The sequence below is a fragment of the Phytophthora infestans genome, genomic scaffold (genome assembly GCF_000142945.1).
Source record: "Phytophthora infestans T30-4 supercont1.29 genomic scaffold, whole genome shotgun sequence".
Lineage (NCBI taxonomy): Eukaryota > Oomycota > Peronosporomycetes > Peronosporales > Peronosporaceae > Phytophthora > Phytophthora infestans.
The window spans coordinates 1,801,888-1,827,347 of NW_003303730.1; the positions used below are offsets into that span (position 1 = coordinate 1,801,888).

Below are 25,460 nucleotides of genomic sequence, written 5' to 3' on the forward strand. Positions count from 1 at the left end.
CGACAACTTGGCGGCCCACACGGAAGTACGCTGCAACCCGAACGACCTCTCCATGTTTGAGCACTCCTCCCACGCTGCGAAGCAGTAAGGACTCCCAGACGGCCTGGCGCTCACTGTCTGTGATCTCCCCCGCCAGCTTTTAAAATGAAAGCTGCGGGAAAGCGCGGGAGATTCGAAATCCACAGTGATCGGCATATAGGGGGTATTTTGTTGGGTAGGCTGTAATATAATTTGAAATGGTTATCTTTTTCAGAGCGGAGGTAGTAATAGAAATAGAACATCTGGTCGCAGCTTCTAGCAGCTCGTATTCATCATGTTACTTTCTGCTCCTAGTAAATTCCGTTTACCCGAGGTAGACTTTTTATTGCAGTTGCTTTCTACTCCGAGGACACGGGAGGGATCGCTATCATTGCTAAAAAAAGGGTGTATTTTAAGATACAAAACTGAAAATGTTCCTTTACAGTAACATTCCTCCTAAAGGAACCTTACGAAACACGATATCCTGTCGTATATTATATTTTTTGCATCCGCCGACAGAAATTACTTTAAAGTAATCTTGATATTGCTCAAATGACAATATTGATACCAGGTGTATATAGTATGGAATTTTAAGGACCTTTTTAATGCTAAGCTTTATTCTAGTACAGTACTTACTTACTTAAGTATTGTGATTTAGGGATAAAAAGACGCTTGGATTTATGGTCTGTACTTACTTAAGTATTGTGATTTAGGGATAAAAAGACGCTTGGATTTATGGTCTATGATTGGCGTCGCTCTCGCGCTTAAGTACGCCTTTTTACCTTCTCGGAAACTGATACATGTATTGTGCTCAGTTTTATGGTCCTACGTAGGAGGATGGCCCTTACGCCGTAAGTCACGGAGGACCTCCTATCTGATCGGTTGCAACCGACTAAACTTTAGCCTAACCCTTGACGAAAAAAAGAAGAAAGACATACTTCGTATGAGGCTCCGTCAAACAAAATGATACTTATGAACCTAAGTACGAATCGCGATTTAAGCACTCTAAACGAAAGCGGGGCGTCTCCTCTAGTATCATTTTGTTTGACACAGCCTCAACACGCGTGGTCCGGTCAAATATTATTTGACCGGACCACGCGTGTTTTCTCAGGGAGGACCTAAACCTTAGCAATATCATACAACAAATTAACAAGGTAAGATGTAGCAGTCACAAAATTGAGATTGTACAATACATTCCATCCTTTGAAGTTTCATTGACAAACACGATTTGATCTGGAGAGTGTCTCCCTGCACAGTTTTTAAAAGGGCCATTTCGGTGGGGACAAATCTTTTGGTTGTCTTCGGATGTGCATTTTGATCTTCGGATGTGCATTTTGATCTTCGGATGCTCACCCGGATGCAGACCATCATTCCTAAAGCTTAATGGCTGTCAAAAGTCTCCCCCTCCCCAGTCAAAAGAATCCCAGCGCTCCAAAAAGCAGCACGGGTCCGACGTCTGCTGTATTGACGCCCGCCATGCCACGCCACCAGCCCCGTTACAGCGAAGGGAGTGACGAAGACCTAGCAAGCGCTGCGACAAGATCTAACAGCGACGGCGAATCCCGCGACATTGCAGTTCATTCAAACTCACGGAAGAAGAAGAAGAGATTAAGAAGGCATCCTACCGCCCGAGATCGAGCGGTAACCAAGCGAAGAAAGCAATTGCCTCATCGATTATCCTCGCGTCGCCACAACTCTTTTAGACGCAGAAATGAAGAATCATTGAACGTTCAGGATTCGTCAGTAGAATCCGAGCACGAGAAGGGATCTCCTTCTTCATTCGCATCAGACTCTGATGCTAGCAGCCAAAATTCGTCCGATTCGGAAACAGAAGGATGCGACGGAGGTGACATCGCTCCTCAAGACGAATTAGTGGACGTACAGGATCTGGATGTGACGGCGTTCGACAGCTGGGACGCGTTGGAGTCGTATCTGAAGGCATACAGCAGGAAAACATTCCAGGTTTGTGCTGCTTAGACTGTGAAACAGTTTCTGAAATCGTACTAAATTCTTACTGTGATCAGATTTACACCATTCGAACAAACACTCCTGTGCGGACAAGAAACGCTGGAATGCAGAGAAATATGTCTGCTTTCAAGCCAGTCCCTGAGGAGTTTAAGCTCTGCAATAAAACCTACGTTTGCACGCATTCAGGGGCTCCTAGACGAAGCGTGGGCCAGGGAACGCGGCCGCACCAGCACTCCAGACGAATTGGCTGTAAAGCACAGGTACGATAGATTTATCAGCCGTCTTACGGTGTATTTGTCCTTCTTTTCGTTGAGCTCCAGCTTTATGGAGTGCATGTCACTGGACTGGACAGTGAAAGCGGTATCAGACAAGCGATGGAATTCTTCCGGTATAGATACTTAAGTCTTATATTATCGTCAATGTAAGCTTTTTTTGTAGTCATTTTTTGTCAATGATTCTTTGTAAAAAGAATGATATCGACCGGTGTGCATACATATGAAAGGCTTTACGAAGCAGGGAGTGACATTGCGGCGAGGCGACCACCGCGGTGAAGCCGCTTGAGTGGTGCTTAGATAAGTTTAAAAAGTCGAGTTGCCGCCACACTCACCGACAATCACTCTGGTTTTTTCATACGTTCTTGTACCCGAAGATGCACTTGTTTTGGTCGCTAACGTGCTAGCCTTTCCGACCACATGGATCAGCAATCTGCGCGAAGAGAACATAATATAGCCGAGACTGTGCATCGGCTGCACAGTCTAAATTTGAGACTGTGCAGGTAGTCTCTGCCATTCGATCTGGCCCGGCAATCGCCTGTTCACAATGCCTCGTCAGCGTATGTCTGATGAGAACCCATATTTGATTTAAAATCGTTCTGTTGTGGATACCTTACGTGTAACGGGGTACGTGGTCCTAAGTGTACCCTGGTTACATGAAGTGTGACACTCCACACTTCAGGAGTATTACACGTCATACTCCGAGATATTTGGTACAAGGTACCAAGGTCGTTCAAAGCCAACCATTGGTTAAATGACATTGCATTTCTATAGGTAACTAACAGTTTGTATTAAACCCAAACTTAACCTACCTATAAATATACTCAGTTTACAATCTACCTTATTTAGGTCACTTCGCTCTCTTTAATAAAAGAGGGGACCTGTGAACTGCCTTTCACTGAGAGTTTGTATACTCTCGGAAGATAACTTCCTCTTGCGCAAGGTGCTGTGTGACCCCGTCACACTTGGTAGCACTTGGAGTCAATCCACGCCATCGCGGGTAGACTACCTGAACCTCCGAAGTTCGTTGCCATGGATAGGAACGACTTCTCCCATTTGAACGACTCTCAGTTCGAGTCGGTTCGGAAGATGGCAGGCATCTTCGGGATGGAGGCCCTGCAGAGCCTGATGGTGTCAACACCGACTGAGCAGCTCGAGCGCGTCAATGCATTCGACGCATACGAGCAGGGCCTCATCGCGCATGTGCGGGAGAACCTGCAGGCTCCGGCGGCGGAAGCAAATCCGCCTCACCCGAAGCCAATACGGCTGAAGGTAAAGCCGTATGAAGGGAAGGAAGGCGAGAACCTTCACTTCTGGGTCCGAGAAGTAGAGCTCGCGATGGACGCGGCTCTGATCTCGACCGAGCAACTGCGTGTTGCTTTTGCAATCTCCAACCTTAGCGGTCGTGCTAAGAGTTGGGTGTACACTCGGGAAGCAACATCCCCTGGATGTTTCACATCCTGGGCTCAGCTGTGCGAACAGCTCCGAGCCGCGTTCCTCCCGGCGAACTACGAGTACCGCCAGCGTTCGCGCTTCCTCGCGTGTAAACAAGGAAGGCGCAAACTGCACGAGTATGTGCAAGAGATACGGGAGCTCACGGCGTCCCTGGTGGGAAACCCACTCAATGAACACATCAAGATGACTGTGTTCATGGACGGCCTTCGAGTGGGCCCCGCACGCACTCAGCTGTTCCGGGTGCAGGCAAGCACCCTTGAAGAGGCGATTCAAGTTGCTCTTCAAGAAGAGTACAGCCATCGCCAGGCGCGTACGCCAGCCTCAGCATGGCCTGGGAGTTCCTTGTCGGCTCCCGGTCGAACAAGCCCCAACGGACCAGTTCCCATGGAGCTCGGGTCCGCCGAACAGCGTGACATCCGCTGCTTCGGCTGCAAGAAGATGGGCAGCTTCAAGCGCGACTGTCCCGCGGAGAATCTCCGCAGACGGTCCTTCCCCAAGTTCGTCCTCAAGGGTCGCTGGCAGAAGCCAGGATCCCGGGGACAGGGGAACGCAGGGAACCAGTAGGGGCGGGGCGCCCTACTGGGGAAGAACTAAGTCTTCGTGATGGGTGCGCGGGTGGCGCGTACCACGAGGACTTAGCCCCTGAGAGTCTTCGCACTCTCGAATCGGCGAAGAGCAGCGGCGGGTTGCTCGTAGTACACGGATGTGTACGGGGATACGATCATCCCTTTAGAGTCTTGATTGACTCTGGGGCGTCGAAGAATTTCGCACGCCGCCAGACGGTTGCTCGTAACAGCAACAAGTTGTCCGAAGCTTTGAGAGAAAGCAAGGGCAACGGGACGGTGTCAGTGCGACTGGCCGACGGGAGGGTCGTCACTGTCCCCAACGTCCAAGTGGATCTGGCTGTCAAGTTTGAAGACTTTGACAGCCTCGAACAGTTCACTGTTCTCGATATGGATCCATATGATATGATCCTGGGCATGCCCTGGCTTGAGAAGCACGAGCCCTGGATCGACTGGCGAGGCAAGGCAATCGGTGATAGCCGCCCTGCGCAGTCCGACAGAGCATTGGTGAGTCATGTTCCCACCTCTGTCAGGACCCGGGGCGCCCGCGAGGGCTGCCAGGGTACCAAAGCATCCGGCAGATGCTTGGGAGTCGTCGACGTATATGACGACTCCAAGGATGTTTTGATGTTGGCCGCGCCCAGAAGAGGCGTCGGCCAAGTGGGTAACTTAGGTCCACAGGCGGGTAACTTAGTTCCGCAGACAGCTGCAGCTGTCATGAACACTGAGAACAGCGTGTTCAGAGTGGGTAACAGAGCTCCACTCACGGTCGCCCAGACCTTAACTGAAGAGGAAGACGTTGAACACGCTTCCTGTGTGGGTAACACAGTGCCACACGCGGCTGCCCAGACCTTAACTGAAGAGGAAGGCGCTGAACACGTTTCCTGTGTGGGTACAACAGTATCACACAAGGCCACGAGTGCCTCGGATGTCGTAGCGACGACATCCCTAGACGTGGGCAGCAAAGCTCCCCGTCACAGACGCCGTCGGCAAAGACACCGCCGCCGCCTCAAGTCGGATCCGAACTTCGTTCCGATCGACGTCGCTTCAAGCGACTCGGAGTCCAGGGCCCGGGCTCCTCCGACAAGGCCGGTGGAAGAGTGTTATCACATCTTCGATGGCGAGACAGGTTTACCCGTCAAGGCATCTGGTGTCCACTTGGAACCGTTGCCAGAGGTTGCGGAGATACTGAACCTCGAGGAAATGACGGCTGAGTCTTTCCTGGCCAACCTCAAGGCTGGAGAGATTGCTGAGATGGTACTCGTGAGACCTGAGACCACTCAGGAGGAGCTGAACTCCTCCTCTGTCTTGGACGAGAACGTCCTGGAAGACCTGAACAAGCAGCGTCAGGCGCGCTTGGGTTCTGAGATTCTCAAGAACCCCAAGGATTGGGTGTATCCTTTGGTGACGGAGTATGGGGACGTGGTGAGCAAACACCCACCGACCCAACTTCCACCGGATCGAGGCGTACGGCACGAGATTGATCTCGTGCTCGGCACAAAGTATTGTGTCACGAGGCAATGGCCTCTCCCGCGCGAGCAGTGCGAGGTCATTGATGCCTTCTTCGCCGCGAAAGCGAAGGCAGGCATGGTGCGGGAATCGAAATCCCCGCACTCGACGCCGACTTTCTGCGTTCGGAAGCCGAACGGAAAGTGGCGTCTGGTTCACGCTTATAACAAGCTGAACAGCGCAACGGTGCCGGCCCAAACACCGATCCCACGAAAGGATGTGTTGTTGAACAGCATGGCCGGGAGCGTACTGTACAGTGCGCTGGATTTGGTCGACGGATACTACCAAATCCTGATGCGAGAGAGTGACATCCCTCTCACCGCGGTAAGCACTCCAAGCGGCATGCTTTGGGAGTGGCTCGTCATGCCGCAGGGCTTGTCTAACGCCCCGGCGACGTTCAATCGCCTGGTGACGCAATTGTTCCGCCCTTTGCGTACCTTCGTACAGACGTACTTCGACGACATATTCGTCCATAGCCGGGCCGAGGGAGGCAAGACGGCCATGGAGGTGCATCTAGGACACCTCCGTCGAGTGTTGGACGTGATGCGAGCGAATAAGCTCTACGCCAACATCGACAAGTGCGTTTTCGCGTCACCAGAGATTAAAGTTCTCGGTTGCTTTGTCAGCAACGTGGGCGTTCGGGCTGACCCAGACAAGGTCAAGGCCATAGCAGCATGGCCGACGCCCCGATCCCAGAAGGATCTTCGAAAGTGGTTGGGCTTGGCCAACTACCTTCACAAGTACAGCGCTGGGTACGCGGGCATCGCTAAGCCCTTGTCGAGCCTCCTTCAGAAGGACGTCGAATGGCGCTGGGAACAAGAGCACCAGGATGCTTTTGACAGCATCAAGGCCAGTCTCCAAGAGGCCCCTGTCCTGGCTCTGCCGGATGAGACGAAGCCGTTTAGCGTCGTCTGCGATGCCTCCGATTACGCCATCGGGTTTGCACTGCTGCAGGACGACACGGCTGGACAGGAACGAGTCATCTCGTTCCAGTCCCGGCAGCTCAAAGCCGCCGAGCGGAACTACCCTGTCCATGACAAGGAGCTCCTGGCAATGAAATATGCCCTTGTGAAGTTCCGTGTTCACCTTCTGGGCTCTAGGCCCTTTGTGATCTACACAGACCACGCGTCCTTGAGGACGGCGACTAACTCGCCTCACCTCTCCCAAAGGATGGCGAGGTGGCTGTCCTTCTTCGCGGAATACAACTTCCGCGTCGAATACAAGCCGGGCAAGCTCAACGTGATTGCGGACGCCCTCTCTCGGCGTCCCGACTATGAGTTGGCCCACATCACGCGGGTGGCAACGGATCTATATGATCGGATACGCATGGCGTATCGGGACGATGAGGCTGTCGCGCCTATCGTCAAGTTCCTTAAGGCCGGAACGAGCGCGAAGTCCGACTGGCTCTCGTCGCGACAGCGCTCACGGCTCCACCGATATGAGTTGAAGGAGGGCCTCCTCTATTATCGGGTGGAGCCCACTGATCCTCCACGTGTGGTTGTACCCAACGACGAGGATCTGAAGTTCAACATCCTCGCGGAGGCGCATGACGCGCCCTCCAGCGGCCACTTGGGCCGCGAGAAGACCTTTCTGTCGGTCTCTCAGTCCTTCTGGTGGACCCACATGTACAAGTGGGTCGCCCGGTACGTCAAGACATGTGAAACATGTCAGCGGGTCAAACCCGCAGGGCACTCTTCGGCTCCACTCCAGAGCCTGCCCGTACCGGATGATTGTTGGAAGTCGATGAGTCTTGACTTCATCTTTGGGCTTCCCGCCGACGGACACGGCAACACCGGAATTTTGGTGTTCGTGTGTCGGCTGAGCAAGATGATACATCTTGCTCCAGTTCCCGTCACTGTAACGGGCGAACAAACCGCAAGGTTGTTCGTCGATGGCGTGTTCCGCTATCACGGTCTCCCGGAGACGATTGTCTCGGACCGAGACCCGCGGTTCACTGCTGCGTTTTGGAAAACGCTGTCCCCTTTACTGGGAACTCGTCTGCAGATGTCCACTGCGGATCATCCGCAGACAGACGGCCATCCAGAGCGCGTCAATCGAGTGCTCGAGGACACTCTGCGCAGTGTGTGCGCGGCAGCGCCACGTACGTGGTCGTCGCAGCTTCCAGTTGTTGAGTTTGTGCTCAACAACGCGGTGCACGCGTCCACGGGGTTCACGCCGTTCTACTTGAACGGCTTCCGCCACCCCAGAGTGCCTCTCACTCTTCGAGGAGACACTGACCCCTCTATTCTAAGTGGGGGAGAGGCTCGGAAAGCCCTTTCCTCCCAGGTCTCGGATGTGAGGCCAGTTTTGCTGCGGAAACAGGTGGAATCCTTTATGGATACCAAGCTGAACATTGTCAGCAGGGTCCGCGATGCCATGGCAGCGGCCCAAGATAAACAAAAGGAGTACTCAGACAAACAAGGAAGAGGAAACTTAAGTATATTTGAGGTTGGTGACTTAGTGTTGCTAGACACGAGGAACCTACCTCTAGACACTGTTAGCTCTGTCGGCAGCAACAAACTGAAGCACCGCTTCATCGGACCTTTTGCAGTCCTGGCCAGACATGGTGCGTCGTACACCATCGACCTTCCAAAGTCAATGACGACGCACCCGACGCTCTATGTCGGACGTCTTAAGCGGTACTTTGACCTGCAGGGGGTTGCTGACTCGCAGATCCTCCTTGACCCAGCTCCTCGAAGCGAGGGCCGGTCACAGTCGTCGACGAGGGCGTCGGAGCAGGCACCCAAGTCTCGGTCGGGACGGCAAGGCTGCGGTCAAGACCGTACGCCGGAGGGGCTCCATACGAACGGACCCCGGCGCCATACGCCGAGTACGCTGAATACGCCGGGTACGCACCATACGCGTACGTCTGGGAGTGTGCCGCAGGCGGCTCCGGACGTGGCAACAAAGCCTCGATCCGTCGGATCATGCGAAAGGCCTCGTCCAGATCGGACGAAGAGGCCCGGCGATCCACCCGCAGGTGCAGGCTCGCGACCTCTCGCTCCACCAGGTCCAGGCGGCCCGCAAGACGAGCGAGCTCGCCCTGATTCCCGGCCTGGGCGGCAGCATTACCGCCAGTCCCAAGGCCAAGTGCAATCTCAAGCACGAGGACACGTTGACGGAGGCGGTCAACCTCAGGGTTCTGTGTCGGACCCGCAGTCGGAGCACTCGGACGAGAATGGCTCTCGGGAGGCGCCGAGTACTCGTACTCGTACGAGGGCACCTCCGCCCCTGCTTGACCGGAATGGAGAAGCCCACTTCCATGTGGAGTGGATCCTCCAGGAGCAACGGTGTCGCGGCAAGCGACAGCTCCTCGTGAAGTGGAGGGGTTATACCCACTCCGAGAACTCGTGGGAGCCGATTGAACGGCTCCTGATTGACTGCCCGAAGGCTGTCGCAATCTGGGAACAGAAGCGGCGGCAGCTTCATAAGTAGTCCGGGGCTTCTTGCCCGAACGGGGTACGGTCGATGAATACATACCGTACCCGCGCTCATCGTGAGCGCTAGAAGCCGCGCGCTTCAGGATGTCCCTTGGCAGCATACGCTTGCTGATCAAGTGGCAAACCTCACACGAAGATCACGCTGGTCCAGGATGTGAGACAGCTGCTGATCTTCATGGAGTTCCCATAACTCCGTGGGCGAGTACTTGAGAGTCTCCACCCACGCCCCGAACATGTCCTCACAAGAACTCCACGTGGGACAGTTCTCGGGCATAACCCAGGGGTATCCCCAAACAGGATAGAGACCACCCCGGGTCTCGAGCTTCTTACGACAAGTCGTGAAGTCCTTAAGGGGAATGCGGTGTTGCGCGAGAAGCACACACCGAGCAGCCTCCAAGTTGTCGACGAACAACTGTTCTTTCTGAACAAGGGCTCATTCATAGATGCCCCTAGAAGTGTGGCCGCCCACAAGGCCACGAGGAGCGACGAGAAGCTCTAAGAAGAGGTCAGCCCCAGAGCTCTCCTCGCGAGGCCAATACCCTCTTGAGTTGATGGCAGCTCCCTGGCTGACGGGGGCCACCACCGAACCACCACGCACACGCTGGGCAGCTTGGAATCCCTCCTGCTGCTGGTCGAGGTCATTCGAGACCTCCCGGGGCTCAGCGATAGCACCCTCCTCCTCTTCTTCCTCCTTCTCCTCCTCTTCATCCGAGGAGTCGACGATACTCTGATAGGGGTGTTGAGTCTCCTTCTCCTCGCGGAGTGGAGACTTAGAAGCTGTACGCTTCTTTGAGGGCGTGGCGCCTTCGGCTTTAGAGACCTTAGCGCGCGCAAGACCCTCGGCAAGCGAGAGACGTTTGCGAGGATTCTCTTCCTCATCGCCACCGGCTTTGGGAGCGCCCTTAGCCTTAACGGCCGGACTCTCAGAGCGCACAGAGGTCCTAGGACTGTGATCACCGCGATCACTAGCGAGCATCTGCACGCTGCCTTCTTTGTGCTCACTGGGCACTGGGCTGTGCCCTCCCACAGAGCCCACAGGAGCATCCTGAGTGCTCTCGGACTCGGCATCGTCTTCACTGCCCGAGTTGAACTCGCGTTCTACGAACCGAGGGTTCGGACGGTTGTCTGAAGACGAGGGCGACGGACTGCGGCGCCTGCTTGCGCGCTTGTCCGCAGCCGCGTCACCCGAGGAACCGGTCGCCTCGGAGGCCACCTGAGTAGCCTCCTTGAGTGCAGAGCCTTTGCCGTGAGGCTTAGTGCTCTTGGCCTGCGCCTTACCGGCTGCAGCCTTGGAGCGTGTCTTAGCACCACTCTTAGTAGTGCCACGAGGCATGTTAACGGTTGAAGTGGAGACCTAGACGAAGAGCGCACAGGTTGCTGCTCGAGGCTCTAACTGTGAAGTGAGCCTCCGCCGCGCTCGCGCGGCCAAGTCGATGGTTTTCGACTTTAAGAATGAGAGTTTGTGACGAACACCTCTTCATTCTGATTGGTCGGTAAACCGAACCTAAGTGGGGGAGGATGTAACGGGGTACGTGGTCCTAAGTGTACCCTGGTTACATGAAGTGTGACACTCCACACTTCAGGAGTATGACACGTCATACTCCGAGATATTTGGTACAAGGTACCAAGGTCGTTCAAAGCCAACCATTGGTTAAATGACATTGCATTTCTATAGGTAACTAACAGTTTGTACTAAACCCAAACTTAACCTACCTATAAATATACTCAGTTTACAATCTACCTTATTTAGGTCACTTCGCTCTCTTTAATAAAAGAGGGGACCTGTGAACTGCCTTTCACTGAGAGTTTGTATACTCTCGGAAGATAACTTCCTCTTGCGCAAGGTGCTGTGTGACCCCGTCACATTACGTAAGGGTAAATGGCCGGCAAATACTGGCCATTCAGCCCTTAATTTGCTAAAAGGTACCCTTTAGACCAAATCGGAGCCCTTGCGTAGGGCCTCCACAATCAATAATTTTATTGGATTATAGTCGGCAAAATCAAACAGTGTTATTGGTCAAATATCATTTTATTCAGTGGCCTGGCTTAGCAATTCAATCCCAGTTCGTCCTCAAATCCGACCTTTAGCCCTACCCGCCCTTGCTTAGGACCAGCCTTTAAAGGTCAGATTGGCCAAAACTTTGGAAAGGCACAATACAGTACCTGTCTGAATGGCAGGGCAATAAATTTCTCACGACGGTTGGTCCATATTGAGACACATAGCACTCAGGTTTTCGATGAAGTTCCTAAATGGGAGATGATCTTTAATCGTACAGCTTTGGGGCCATAGTTCATAAGCTTACCCAATTTGTTTTTTGGACAAGCAAAAGCCACCACTCTTAAGACGTACCAAGTTGCGTATTTTGATGTGCCGCATGAAAGCTAAATAACACGAATGGGCACAGGCTTTAGTCCCTGTCAGAATGATGGGCGCAAGTTGTCCGCAAAAATTATATCAATAGATCACCGATCCAGTTTCAACGCCTTTTAGGGAAATTAACCCGGAATTAGGGTGCGCACATATTGACGGCGTGCACTGTACTGTACATGTACTTGTCCTGTAGTTTCTAGAGGAATTTCCAGAAAACAGTACAAAGTACTGTTTTCTTGCGAATCCAAGCAGTGAACTCATAGTACTGGAAACAGTATGTATTGAGTTCGCATACGAGCTTAAATATCTTCCTACATTCTTACAACCTTCGTCGGGTAGCAGGGGGCGCTCGACGGCGTCGTCCGCGGGTAGCTTAGTATAGCCACACGAAGTTGACTGTTTCTCGCTCAAAATCCATTTTTAGTTGCCAAGGTAAGTTTCTAGCTGGTTCCCACGTTAGCTCTCTATGGTTTACCCACTGCACTAAGTAGAATTCAAGAGTGTGGACCCATCGTTTTGCATAAAGGCGCTCAACATCAAATGTCTCCCCACCTCGCCCTCTTTGTGCTTGCCTTCCTCGAAATAAATCGTTGCCACTCTGCGGTCGAAACGCCGGGTTTTCTTCAGGGGGAGGCCGATTAGCTAGATTTTGGTTGACTCGCAATCTGTAAAAGGAGCCGTCGAGATTGCGTTGGAAGTTGCGTGTGTGTTTTCCTCTCTTGTTCAAAGGCGCCATAACAGAAATTGTAGAATGGCATGCATCTAGTGCTATCATAGTTGAGGACGTGTAATGCATAAGAAGCGATGTCGTTTGCAAAAAAAAATGTATTGTAGACGTCTCCAAACCACAAAACAAATTCACAAAATACAAATACACTTAACACCTTGCGTCCGGACGGTACTTGCCCAGAACGCGTAAGCGCATGTCGTAAGATACGGTATATCAATGTTACTACGTATTTGTATGGGTGCACTTTTTGACGTGAGGTTAGGTGCATTAATTTTCAACAGGTTTTTCTTTCAATGTCGTAACTCTGACGGGATTCAGCGACAGTATTGCCTGCTCAATGTCGTAACTGACTGCAAGTGCAGTCAACAGATGGCTAAATTGCTTCACAGGCAGTCCACTTAAATCAAGAAACGCAAGGACAAAGGTACGATGGTTCAAGAAGCTGTGTATTTGAAACAAATCACTAATCAACTGACACGCAACCAAGCTCACTCGTCATCACTACCATTCTCGTTGTCACCACCGTTGCCGTCGTCGCTGCCAGCATCGTGCCCAAGTCGAAGTTCCCGTCGCGTCTTCTTTCTTTGGCCAGCTTTCTGGCCGGGCCGACGGAGCACAATGCGCTTCCCTAAGTTTGGTGGGATAGCTTGCCCGGCGTCGAAGTCATCATGCCAGATATCATAGCATGTCTTCGCAACGCCCTTGTATTCCCGTCGAATACGGTTGCACAACCAGCATTTCGCATTATCAACGGAGCAGCGTTCGCAAAAGAACGTTGTTGCGAAGGACTTCTTCTTTTCAGTACGCAAGAGCGCGCAGACCTTGCACGATCTCTGCCGGCGTTTCTGGACCCCAGTAACGGTAACCCAATCTTCAGACTGCTGCAGCGCGTGCGTGAGGCGTACTGGGGTGCGCTGGCGCTTTTGGCTCGCAGGAGGCGGTGTTGCCTCCACTCCAGCAAAATCTTCGGCTTTGAGTTGGAGAAGTTGATTTTGAAGGACGCAAAACCACTCTGAGCGCTTCATAGCAGCCATCCCCTTGATCTTGGCCCCCTCTTTGTGCGTAAGATACGCATTTACCATGACCATGTCCAGCAAACCTAAGAATAGGCTCTTATAATATTTCGTGAACCTCGTCGACATTTGCAGTGAATACGACTGGAGACGGAGTTGATCGTGGACATCAACTCCGCTCATCCAGTTCTGGTAGTCATTTACAGCAGAGGGGCACGGCACTCGAACCGCACCGATACGTTTTATTTTTCGCTCAATTGTCGACGCCGCCATAATGGAGCCCGTACAGAGATAATAGACGGGCTTCCGGTCCCACCAAACACAGGAAATCATGGTCGGGATGTCGATCTGGGAAGGCCGAACGACGTCTTCCCCCTCGTGTTGTTGCTCTTCACCACTACTACCAGCTCCTGCTTGGTCTAGTTCCCCACCTTCTTCATCTCGGACTTGAGCATCAGCATCCGCCTCTTCCAGCAAGCCACTGTCGAACGCGTAGTCCACGACTGATTTCTCCCCCACGAAGACGTGCGTGTTGTCAGGACTCGAGTAGCTCCACTCAGTCTGGAGGCCACTCGGACGCTTGGACTTCCACCCCGCCGCCCGAAGCTGCCGCCATAAGTGGCCAAAGTCAATATCGTGTGTAGCGGCAGCCGGCGCGGCGGGCTTCTCGCGTCGACTATTCCGTATGCGCACCATCCAGCAAAATGTCGAATGAGTGGCTGTTCACGACGTGGCTGATCCCCTTCCCCTGGCCTGGTTTTGACTTGTAGCAAAATGACCTCTCGCAGATTATATTTTTGTGGTAACTTGATTAAAGTATTTAAAAAACTTTTCCGAGCCATTTGCTAATGACCTTCGTGCAATGTCGTAATATACGACGTAACAAAAATAATATGTCGTCTTATACGACGTTCGTAAGCAAGGTGTTAAAGAATTCAATATGTTAATGTCCAAGTCTGGGACGCTGCAATCGAGATCTTATAGCTCGCAAACAAGAAACACTGTTTCATACATTTTTTAGTATAGACACCCCAAGGCAACAACTGAAAATGTTATCGGATCACAATTTCGAAATTTCAATACTGGACGATCTGCCAAAACATGACTTGTGAAGCAAAGTTTTAAAGATAATATTTAGCTAAAATTTGGTTTGCAATTACAAAATGTAAAAAATACAAAGACGGTCGTACACCAGACCGTAGTTTTCTGCTACAGAATTCTCAGAGTCCAATACAACGTCATCCCGTAGCAGGCCCAAGTCACGCGCTGCCTGAACATCCAATGCATCAACCACGAAGCGTGTTTGACCGTACTTGGACAAGTGTGGAGGCTCGTAGCTTGTGGCCGGAGAAGTCATTTCTAATGTGAAGAACGAAGATAAAGACAAAATAGCTTCGTATGATCTATAAAAAACCGAGGAGCTGAAGATAAGTAAGAAATAACTTATAATAGTAATTAATAGTAAATGTTGTTGGAAGAGTGGTTTGTAAATTAAATTATTAGCTGCGAACTTAAGTGTACTGTTTTTTTGTTCAATAACTGTCTGGAAATATGTACTGGATCGGTAGCTATATCCCAGAGTTATTTGTACAGACTGGAAGAAAACAGTACAAAGTACTGTTTTCTGGAAATTCCTCGTAGTTTCTAGAGCTATCCGGGGGTTATGGAGCTAATCGAGGGTTACGAAGCATTGCTTCCCCTTGGACTCACTAGAGCTAACTATTGGAGATATATATTACTGTTCCAGCTCCAGTTCTCTACGGTAATAAAACGGAAGAGCAAGCAAAGCAGGGTCCCATTACAGAAAATCTCAACTTTCACAACATTAATACGAAGTAGATTTTATCTATCTAATGGGTAGGAAATCATTACTGAAAACGAAAAAATGATGATAAATTTCAGAGCTTCTTCGGGCGAAGCAACTTTGTTTCAATTTGACTACATTTTGTAAATAAGTTAGCACAAAATTTGTACTACTACAGTAGTATTTATTAGTGCGTTGAGGTTGTTCAGCAGCAAAGTCAGGCAATGCTCGTCTGTATCTTGTGGTGTGGAGGATCTTGCGGTGTTTCGAGTGAGTTAAAAGTTTTGATATAAATCAATTTGTTGTTACTAGCCAAAGTCATTACAAGTATGTTGTTAGAATCTTCGTACATTAAGTATTTGCTTTCATTCCATGACTGAAGACCGATCCTATTTGTTCTTCTCCTCGTCCGCAGCATTCTTATCAGCGCGTGGTATAGCTTTCTGCTCAATAATGTGCATACTTTCAATACGCCAATCCACTTCTTGCGGACCAGTCACTCGCGATTCAAATACCACACGATAAACATTTTGGTGCTGCACGCTGCGCGTCTTACCGTTCGTATACACGACGTTCAAGTCCTCCACTGTAGCGACGTCTACGTGAAGTGCTAAATGCTCTATCGTCGCTTTAGGAGACGTAGCCGCTGGTTGTTTCTTGAGCTCCACCAAATCATCGTATTCCTTCTCCGTCAGACGGCGATAAACGACGCGCGCAAGCTGCGCCTTCTCAACTCTCATGGCCTCGCAATCGATGTAAAAGTTGCGGTGCAAGTAATTTTTCTTGACCTGCAGAGCCATCCGGTTATAATACGCAGGAGTCGTGTACTGCTTCAAGTTTTCAGCCACTTGAGATGATCTGTCCGTCATGTCTGCTAGATACGTGGGGAACTCGACGCTGTTCATTGCTCGAAGATTCGCTTCTGTGGCAGCGTGGGCGCCTTCCAGGAATTCCAGAAGATCAACATTCGTTTCTCTCGGCAAGTAGAGCAGCACAATCAGCCAGCATTGGCCCATTATACCTAGCGAATCGATGAAAACCCCGTTTTCGTGATACTCCGGGAGCTTTAGAAGCTGCGGGAAGCTGCGACGCCAAAGTCCAGCGACCAACTCTGTACCATTCTCGAGCAGTGGCGAGTTGTCCCCATCGCGCGACGTAGAAAAGCAGCGAGCTACAGGTTTAGTGACAAGTTTGCGGGCAGCGATAAGCTGCTGGCGACTGAGGAGAAGACTCCGAGCAGAAGTTCGCCCCAGCATGTCAGATATAGTAGTGGTAATGTCACTCTTGTTAAAAGCTCACTCGATTTAGTGACGGGATAAAGTAGTTTTTCATTGCGGGATGTCCCTCAATTAACAAGCGTTCTACATGTAGTCCAAAGCCAAAGCCTCGTATCGGTTGTTTACTTCGTGGCGACAGAGTTGATCCAGGGCAGCGCCGACGACACACGTGAGTAAATGGCAGGAGATCCCTTAACGCGGCAACCTTGGCCACCGCTGACCAGACCAATAAGCACGTCATCGCCATCACCTTTGGCACCCTTCTTGATGAAAGGTCCACCAGTATCGCCCTGGCACGGAGACTTTCCCTGCTCGCCACCAGCGCACACCTGCGACATATCAATCGTGGTGGACTTGAGAGCTTTACGACATGCGTCATTGCTGATCACTTGCTGGCTTAGACTGAGCAGCTCCTCGGAAGCCATGGCGTCGTTGGAAGCAGAGGTGAGACCCCAGCCCTTAGCCGAAGCCCACATACCAGACCTAATGTCACTGCCACCAGGAGCTGGCAGCTTCACCGGCTTGAACTTGCTGGGCTTGGCCAATTTGAGTACCGCAAAATCGTTAGCGAGAGTCTTCGCGTTAAAGTGAGGGTGGGGGGTCACCGACACAACCTTAATCTCGTCACCATCTTCGCCTCCATTGACGTAATGCGCGCCCACAGACACGAAGTTGGCCTTCGACATTTTGGTGCACGATGCAGTCGTGAGAACGTGGGTGGGATTGATAAGAGCACCCCCACAGAAACTGAAGTCATCGGGTGACTTCGGGTCGATGGTGGTGCGGAGACCAGTCGTGTAGGTCTTCGTGCCCTGTGGGACCTTCTGGCCACCAAGAATGGCAGATACCGATCCGATAAGGAGTGAAGCGGAGATAAACGTAGAGACGATCTTCATCGTGCGAAGTTCGACAGCTTTGGAGAGGTGCAGGGAATGCTGTGCGCAGTTGGCGGTAAAACCCGAAATGGGGATAGTGCGGAGAACACTACGCTCTCTTTTATCAACGTAGCGTAATGCTACAAAAGAATACTTGTGCTGTACTATACAGTGCAACGCTATTCCTGTTACATGTACATATAAGAAAGCCTGAATAAGGAACGCCTGATATAAATTAAGAAAGAAATTGCATAAGCTGACAATGCCTCGCTTAAAAACAGACTATGATATCGGATCATGTGCATGTATTGAATTTAGTTAGGATAAATTGAAGATTCGACTTTTGACTGAGACCAGAGTGATTCCAGCAGTGCTGAATCGTGGAAGCGCTAACTTTAGACTATGCAGCCTCGCACCAGAGCAGTGCAGTCAGCTGGTCGACGTTGTACGCGTTTAATGCTTGACGATCCCCTGATCTAGCGGCTGGATCTTGGCGGTGTTCGGGGGTAGCTTCTCAACACGGACGTTGCGGAGACAATTGGAGGACATGGGGGTGCTGAGGACGCAGTCGGCTAGTGAGCTTGAATGTAAATGTAGGAATGAAGTTCGGCTCGTAGGGCTTGAAGCGAAGGAGGATCACCTACTGCGCGCCATTTTTAAATTGAAATCAAAGTCAGTGCCTGGATTCTTTTGTCAGTACCTTGCCCATCACTATCCCATCTCCCTAAATATTTTCCGACTATTAAAATGGCGAGGTTATTAGTTGAAAGTTTCAACTTGAAACCCCGTTCCTTATTCAGGCAGATTTCTGCATAAGAAAACTAGCGTACAGTAAACATAAGCAGAAGCATGCTGCCATGCGAGATTTGCGGTTACCTCTGGCAACAAACATTTCATACAAAGTGGTTCATTATCTGCACATGTGGGATCGCGGCAGGATGGATCGATGGGACACGTGTTGAGGCACAGGTCAACTTTGAGATGCAGTTTTAAAAATGTGCGGCCAACCGCTTCTTTTTCAGATGAATAATATGATGAATTGACGATGCAATCGAACGATTTACCCGTTTGCCAGCTGATACATGTGGTTTGAGGGTGATACAGACTGTGTAATACAGAGTATCAGCCAGACGCACAGAAAACCCGTATCAAAAGCGTGTAATCGTGTGCAGACACCTGATCTATTAATAATACCGGTAACGGGGGAGCCAAAAACTGAAACGAGTTTAGCAGGAATGTATTAATAGATCCCCAAGCGATATCCTTTCACAAGTAGATTATCAATCAATTTCTTACTTGCTAGTAACTACACTAATATTGCCATATTATTATTATTTTATACTGGTACCCTGAGGTTTTCGCTCTTACGTATGTTTCCGTTGTCAAGTGTTTCCGCAACTACTGTAGCCCGGTGAAGGCCTTGCGCGCTTGAATTTACTACCGGTAGGGGCCTGTTCCGCAAAACCTTTAAAAGTGAGCAGCGGATTTGCTTTTCCTCTAGATCGATACCTTCCGCTCTTTCAAGCCGCTAGAACCGCACGCGGTTCATTTGCAGCGTAAAGACACTCTTAAAAGTGATATATGAAAATCATTAACTGAAAATAAAGTCAATTTAAAAACAAATGAGAAATGTCTTGAGAAGAAGTTAATCTAACATGTATCGGCGGCTTTTGTTGTACCGAGTACTGCTGGGAGCAGCAATTAGTCTTTGCGCATAAGCAATGACCCTTATTCGCTCTTCTGTCGTTTAGGTTAGGGTCCAAAGACGGACACGTTGGCTCTGCTTTGAAGGCGGGATGGCCGACGGGTTTCAAGTGGTTCCAACCCTTGCTTGCCATCATCAGCGTGTTCTGATATGCACCGACCCTCATCTCGTTGTTCGACATGGTTATAGTGTAGATTTTGCTTTAAGACAGCAAACACCACCGAGCCGAGCACAGCACATTAGAGAGCTTTCGAGACGTCCTTTGACTTGTGTTACAATGTGCTAATAATCTACGTGGCTACAAACTCAGGATATAATAAAAATCAACCTGGAGTGGCTGCACAACCCCAACATGATTTCTCGAGTCGCGGTCGTTATCAACGAGAACCGCCATGTTCTACGTGGCTACGCTTGAGACATCCGACGTCGGGTTTCTGGCGTACTCGTTTGGTGGTGCCGTTGCCACGATCGTTGTGCTCGGAGGGTTGGAAGATGATGCGCATGCGCGGGATCACTCTGGACGAGGGAGCGGCGAGCAGCTACCACTGCCGAATGTTTGGATCTGGAACGTGGTACACATGAAGTGGGGCACGTGAGGCTGGGAGAGCTCCACGCGACAGACAGTAAGGATAGGAAGGGTAAGGGCGAATGTAACTCTTACTTTTACGCTGGAATCCACGACTGCGTTGCATACAAAGATGCCCGATGAATGATGCCATTGATGTGGTCGCCCGTGACGACACACCAGCGTCGACGCCAGCACCCGCTACCGGTCGTGAAAGGATCGATATGGCTTAATGACACAGAAGAGAAGAGCACCACCGTCACTCACGAAAGAAGTGACGGTACTAACTCCAACGACCGAGGCCAAGCCGTCGATAACGACCAAGCAACAGAGACGTTGGAGATCATGCGTACCCTCGCTGGTATACTCAAGAAGCTAGAGGAGTCTCAGGCGAAGATCGAAATGAAGTGACGCAGAGAAGCGCGCGCGCACCACCGACCCGCTCATGACGCCGCTAATGAACACGTATGCACATCAACTCGCTGGTGGGATCTCCAGAGACCCCGCTCACGACAACACCACGCCGATCGGTGCCGGCTGCGGAGAATTTCTGACAGCACCAGGCAGGTTATGGTGTGCCACGTTTTGATCTACAGCGGCTATTGGCCGCAGCGCAATGTGGGCAAGGTGCTCGACCTGGGCCATGCCCCCAGCAGCCACAAGACGCACGAGTGCAAGGTGGTTCTGGCGGCTATATAGTGCAGCATGCACACTATCCAGATGCTCGCCAGAAGAAGCTGTCGATACGGCCATTTGATGGCAAAGAGGAGTACGTCGGGCTAGGCTCGGGGTTCCTGGAGTGGGGCAGCCGTTCCGATCAGCACCAAGTACAGCTTGCGCAGTCAGCCTGCGGGTTCTGGCGATCCGAGGACGTCAAGGTGGACACTACTTGCTCGGAACCGCGGAGCGATACTACAATAAGCAAGTGGACATGTGGTGGGCGCAGCTACCCATCCTGCAAGACGTTATAGAGCGTATACTGGAAGTATTTAAGACGAATATCACGCCTGCGCAGGCGATGAAACTTTTCACTGCACCAAAGGACGCTTAACCCCTCTAGCCCCGCTTCCTGTATTCTACAGGATAAAAAGTTTCGTATCCTGTATTCTACAGGATAAGGTTATTGGCAAATCGGGCTCATACTTAATTCAAGTACAACTATACAAACTTCAAGTGATGCTGCCAAATATAAAGTTTGACAGTGATGTAGCTAACCTCGGGCTAATAATTCGTGGCCAGAAATTTTTAGAGATTTAGAGAGCGCGCCAATTTTCGCGCCATTCACGATTTAGACCAGGGGGAGGTAGCACCATGCAGAAGCGAAGAGTCCGGCGACTTACATGGGGATAACTGTGGACCAGACTCAAGAAGCTAGGGTGGCAATCTGAGCGACCAAAGGGGCTAGCTACCGAGAATCGCTACTTTACACCTGGTGGATGGAAGAAAAGGCCAAACGAAACACATTATTTCGACGGAGCTGACGAAGTATGGCAACACGTGCCAGTTGATGGTACGAATCGGCTCATTTTGATTTTGGTATATTGTTATTAACTCATATCACAGCTATCTATGACATGCCGCCTGCCAAACGACAAGCCACTACGAGCTCCCCTCTATCAATTCCACTGGGTGCCCCCGAGCCGCCAGTCAGCTCTCCCGTGATTCCGCCTGCCCTGTCGCCGGCTAAGTCCCGTGCCCAAGCTCCTGCTAAGGGCCAGACGCCAAGAAAGAAACGTGCGCGTAAAGAGGTCGCTGCGTCTCCTATACCGTCACTACGTCCACTACGGTCGTGTACTGTTCGCGCAGCAGAAGTGGACATATCTGTTGGTGATGACCGTTTAAGCTCTGGTGACGAGGACGACTTTCAAGTCGATGAAGGCGATGAGTCCGACATTGAAGGTACAAGTGAAACTTCTGCCGGTGAAGAGGAAGAAAACACCAGCGATGAGGAAGATGCAGTCGATCTCTCAGCGGGAACTCCATTCGACCAGATGAACAAGGACCAGCTGAGCGAACACGCGAAAACAGGCTGGACGACCTACTTCGAAGATTCATGTGAGTGCTTTCGTGTACTATACAGGATAACGAGTGTCCTTTGCTTCGGCTATCCTGTACTCGACACTAATACCCATATATCGTTGCTATGTAGGCGCTTCCCTTCAGCTGCCATCGGCAGAGCTTACACGCTGCTCCGCCACACCTACGGAGTTGGCTACTGCACTGGGGAGTAACTTGGAAGGATTGTTTTTCCTGTTCCTGCCTAAATCGATGTGGATGTCTATCGCTACGGAATCAAATCGGTACCAGCTTCAGTATCGAACGCAGGCAGCGGACGAAATAATGGCACGACAGCGACAGCTCAAGCTGAGGCGACCTGAGTACAAGATGAAAACTGTACAGCAAGTCCAGGCTGAGCAACGATCGTTCAAGCCAATACAAGCGCATGAGCTGGTACATTTCATTAGTTTACTGTGTGCCCGAACCCTTTGCCCGCACCGTGAGAAGCTGTCGAAGCATTGGGCGGTGGATGTACAAGGCGCGGTTCCTAAAGGCACATTTGGGCGATACATGTCGCGAATGCGATTCGAAGAGATCGTACGATTCTTGCATTTTAGCGACAACGGTCATCCTGACGCTGTCAAGTTCAAGACGTGGAAGATTAAGCCTGTCTCGGACACGATCAACGCAACGTTCAAGCTGGGGATGACAGTAGGGCAACGAATCGCCTTCGACGAAGGAATGATACCGATGAGTAGCAAGTTCAACCCCATGCGGCAGTTTCTTCGAGAAAAACCTCACCCATGGGGTACTAAGTGCTTCTTGACTTGCGATGCAGAGAGCGGGTACTGCTACAGGTAATGGATCACTTAGTCTACAGAACATTGTATTATCCAGGTACTAAGTAATTATGCTTGTGTCTTATTCTGTATAGGGCCGAGATATACCAAGGAAAGCTCAACAGTGACTGTGCAGACCTGAACCAAGGCCCCAACGCTGTGATCCGTAATGTTGAAGAGGTGCTGGGCTACCAAGGAAGCGTCTGATTATCACCGACCGGTTTTACTCAAGTGTGCTGCTGTCGTCTATCCTTCTACAACGTGGACTCTACCATGTCGGCACCATTCAAACGAATCGGCGAGGCTACTGTAAAGACATTCCGTACAAGCAAGCTAAACGACCAAAGACGATGGCGAGAGGGGTATACCGGATTGCACAGTCCAAGACTGAGCCGAATTTGATTGCAGTGTCATGGATGAACAACCGTCCTGTACACTTCATTGCTACAGGGTGTAGTATCCGACCGACAACCCTGTCAAGACGCGCAGGTGCTGAAGTAGTTGACGTGCCAGCTCCTCAACTCGTGAAAGACTATCAAGATGGCATGGGAGGAGCAGATATTCATGACCAACTGCGCTTGCAAAGATACTCGATTCAGGAAAAACTTGCTCTTTTCTTATCCTGTATTATACATGACAATATAAACTAACGGTCGAATGTTTTCCTGTATACTACAGAGAGCGATGAAAATGAAGAAATATTACCACACAATCTTTCTTGGGTTAGTTGACATGGCGCTTACCAACGCATACATCATCTATCGACGTATTCAAGGCAATCTTGCTCCCGGTAAAGCACCCCCGACACATGCTGAGTTTCAGCGGCTGATGCAGACTGCACTACTCAACATTGGACCGGCTGACTTTGCAGGAGACTTGTCAGTTGAAGCATTGGCAGACACTCCGGTTTCCCGCTCGTCAGCTCCGCGCTACACGCTACCAGCACAGCACACGACTAAACAAGTGAGCGTATTTCGCACAACACGTGGAAAGAACGGGACCTACTCACAGAAGCGCCGTCAATACGGCTGCAAAGTGTGCTCGTTGCTGCGTCCGGGCAAGAACCCGTGGGAAACCACGTTTTACTGTGTGGAGTGCTCTGAAGTGAGGATGCGGAGCGTGGATGACGATAACGCCGTTGGAAGAGGGAAGGTGTATCTATGCCAAAAGGTGCGGCAACATGATCCTAGTGGACCTACAAACTCGGCCACCTGCAGCCAGATATGGCACGATCTATGGCGGGGAGGAGCGACAATTCCTCCCGGTCTCAAGGCTATTCGGCTGCGTGCTCCTACTAGAGCAGGTGCGCAACGTATAGACGACGAGCTGGAAGGTGACAGTTGTTGCGATGACGGTTCCAGCGTAGGGTCGGGAAATTCACGAAGCACAGCGAGCGCTACGAATGCAGGACGTTCTGCAGAAAATCTTTGTGAAGTAGTACAGACAGCAGTGATCTAATCAATCCTATGAATAATCAAATATGGAATGAATGCAAACTCTTTGTGAGTGATGGTTTTTGTTGATATTTAGAAATTTTCCCTGTGGCCGATTTGTGCGATACAGGATATTGTGCCATATGTTAGAACCACCATTTTAACTCTTCCCCTGTACTGCACAGAGTAGATAGCTGACAGAGATTGTGAGCTTGGAAAAACTCCGCAAATAATAAACCCAAGTCGTTCTCTTACCCTGTAGAATACAGGGTAATTTCCGCCCGAAAACGCGGGGCTAGAGGGGTTAACGAAACTGGTCGGAACACTATATGTACTTGGTCGCTATCTCCAAAGCGTGCGGCGGCGGGGCCGACTCTCTTGCACTAAACAATATAGTGCAGTACGCGTCCGAGGAGATGCGCATCATACGGATGGCCTATGTTGACGTGCGACCAAGACGGACTACCTGCAGCAGACCGAAGAACCGGAGAGCTCATCGTGAAATTTAGCCTAACGGTCATTTTCCAATTCAAAGATTCACTTTGCTTCGTCAAATTCATCAACAGGATAACAGGAAGTTTGTGCACACTGCGAGGCACAGGCAGATCGTCGAGCGAGACGTTCGTAAGCGAGAATACAGTCTTAGCCTCCGGCAACAGCGAAGAAGTAAGCGCATTGGTCGTCTGGACGCGTTTTGCTGTTTTGCATACTAAGTTGCCAGGAATCCTTCTGTCCGCTCCGTGGTGGATGGTACACTATTTCCATCCACTGTTTTTGTCCTTTCATTCGTCAAACTTTCCATCAGTTGGAAACCGCTCGCCAATCGGGGATCAGCAGTCGGCAGACGCGGTGTCGACAGTGAGACATGACTTGCGACACGTGCAGTGTGTCCACAGCTAAAGAAACGGGCGACAGCCTCAATCAACATACGGTGGTCTTCCGGCAACGTCGATGTTGACAATGCCCAGACAGCAGCATCGAGCTGCACTGCGAGCGCAGTCGCAATATCCGAAGAAGCATCTTGAGCGCTCTGTGCAGAACCATCCCGCGCTGGGCTCATAACCGGAGAGCTGTTATTGCTGGCAGCTTACTCAGTAGCAACTCCACTGCGTAGCGTTACCATTCTGGTAGTCGATAGTGAAGTCTCTATGCTTACTTGAGGTAAATAACTGAATGAAGACAACTCGTAGTTGCCGGGTAAAGTGCCGCGACAGGATGGTGTGTTGTCTAAGTGCATCAAATAGCCGAGTGAGAGCCAAAAGCGCCATCCGAGCAAATGTATATGCAGAGGTTAGAATGAGCTTAGTGAAACTAAGTTTAAATGTGCAGCAGTACTTCACAACCACCAAACGTCCCAGGCAGCTTGCCGCAACTTTAGCTGTGGCTTGACTGTTGAAGAATGGGTCGCAATCAAACGATGGGGCGAGCCCTGACACACTGGCACAGTATTCGTCGTGCCCGTGCAGCCCTGCCGTCACTCCACCTCACACTAGTCGTCTCTTGTCGTTACTTTTACCTATCGTTTATATTTGCACAGAACGTGACATGTGGTTAGTTCAGTGCGTCTACGTGTTTGGTTTTTGCTGTAACTATTCTTTGCGTGTAGTAAGCTGGTCTTCTTACCA

At 50.8% G+C, this 25,460-nt stretch overlaps 2 protein-coding genes across 2 annotated transcripts; both read right to left on the reverse strand.

Annotated features, from left to right (window-relative positions):
* Positions 1-15,532: 15,532 nt before the first annotated feature.
* Positions 15,533-16,159, reverse strand: PITG_13654 (uncharacterized protein; the record flags this gene model as incomplete). The annotated part of the gene is made up of 3 exons (XM_002899793.1): positions 15,533-15,760; positions 15,812-15,973; positions 16,040-16,159. 3 exons carry the CDS (start codon positions 16,157-16,159, stop codon positions 15,533-15,535), a joined length of 510 nt encoding a protein of 169 aa, XP_002899839.1.
* Positions 16,160-16,542: 383 nt separating this feature from the next.
* Positions 16,543-17,316, reverse strand: PITG_13655 (glucanase inhibitor protein, putative; the record flags this gene model as incomplete). Its single annotated transcript, XM_002899794.1, has 1 exon — positions 16,543-17,316. One exon carries the CDS (start codon positions 17,314-17,316, stop codon positions 16,543-16,545), a length of 774 nt encoding a protein of 257 aa, XP_002899840.1.
* Positions 17,317-25,460: the final 8,144 nt, after the last annotated feature.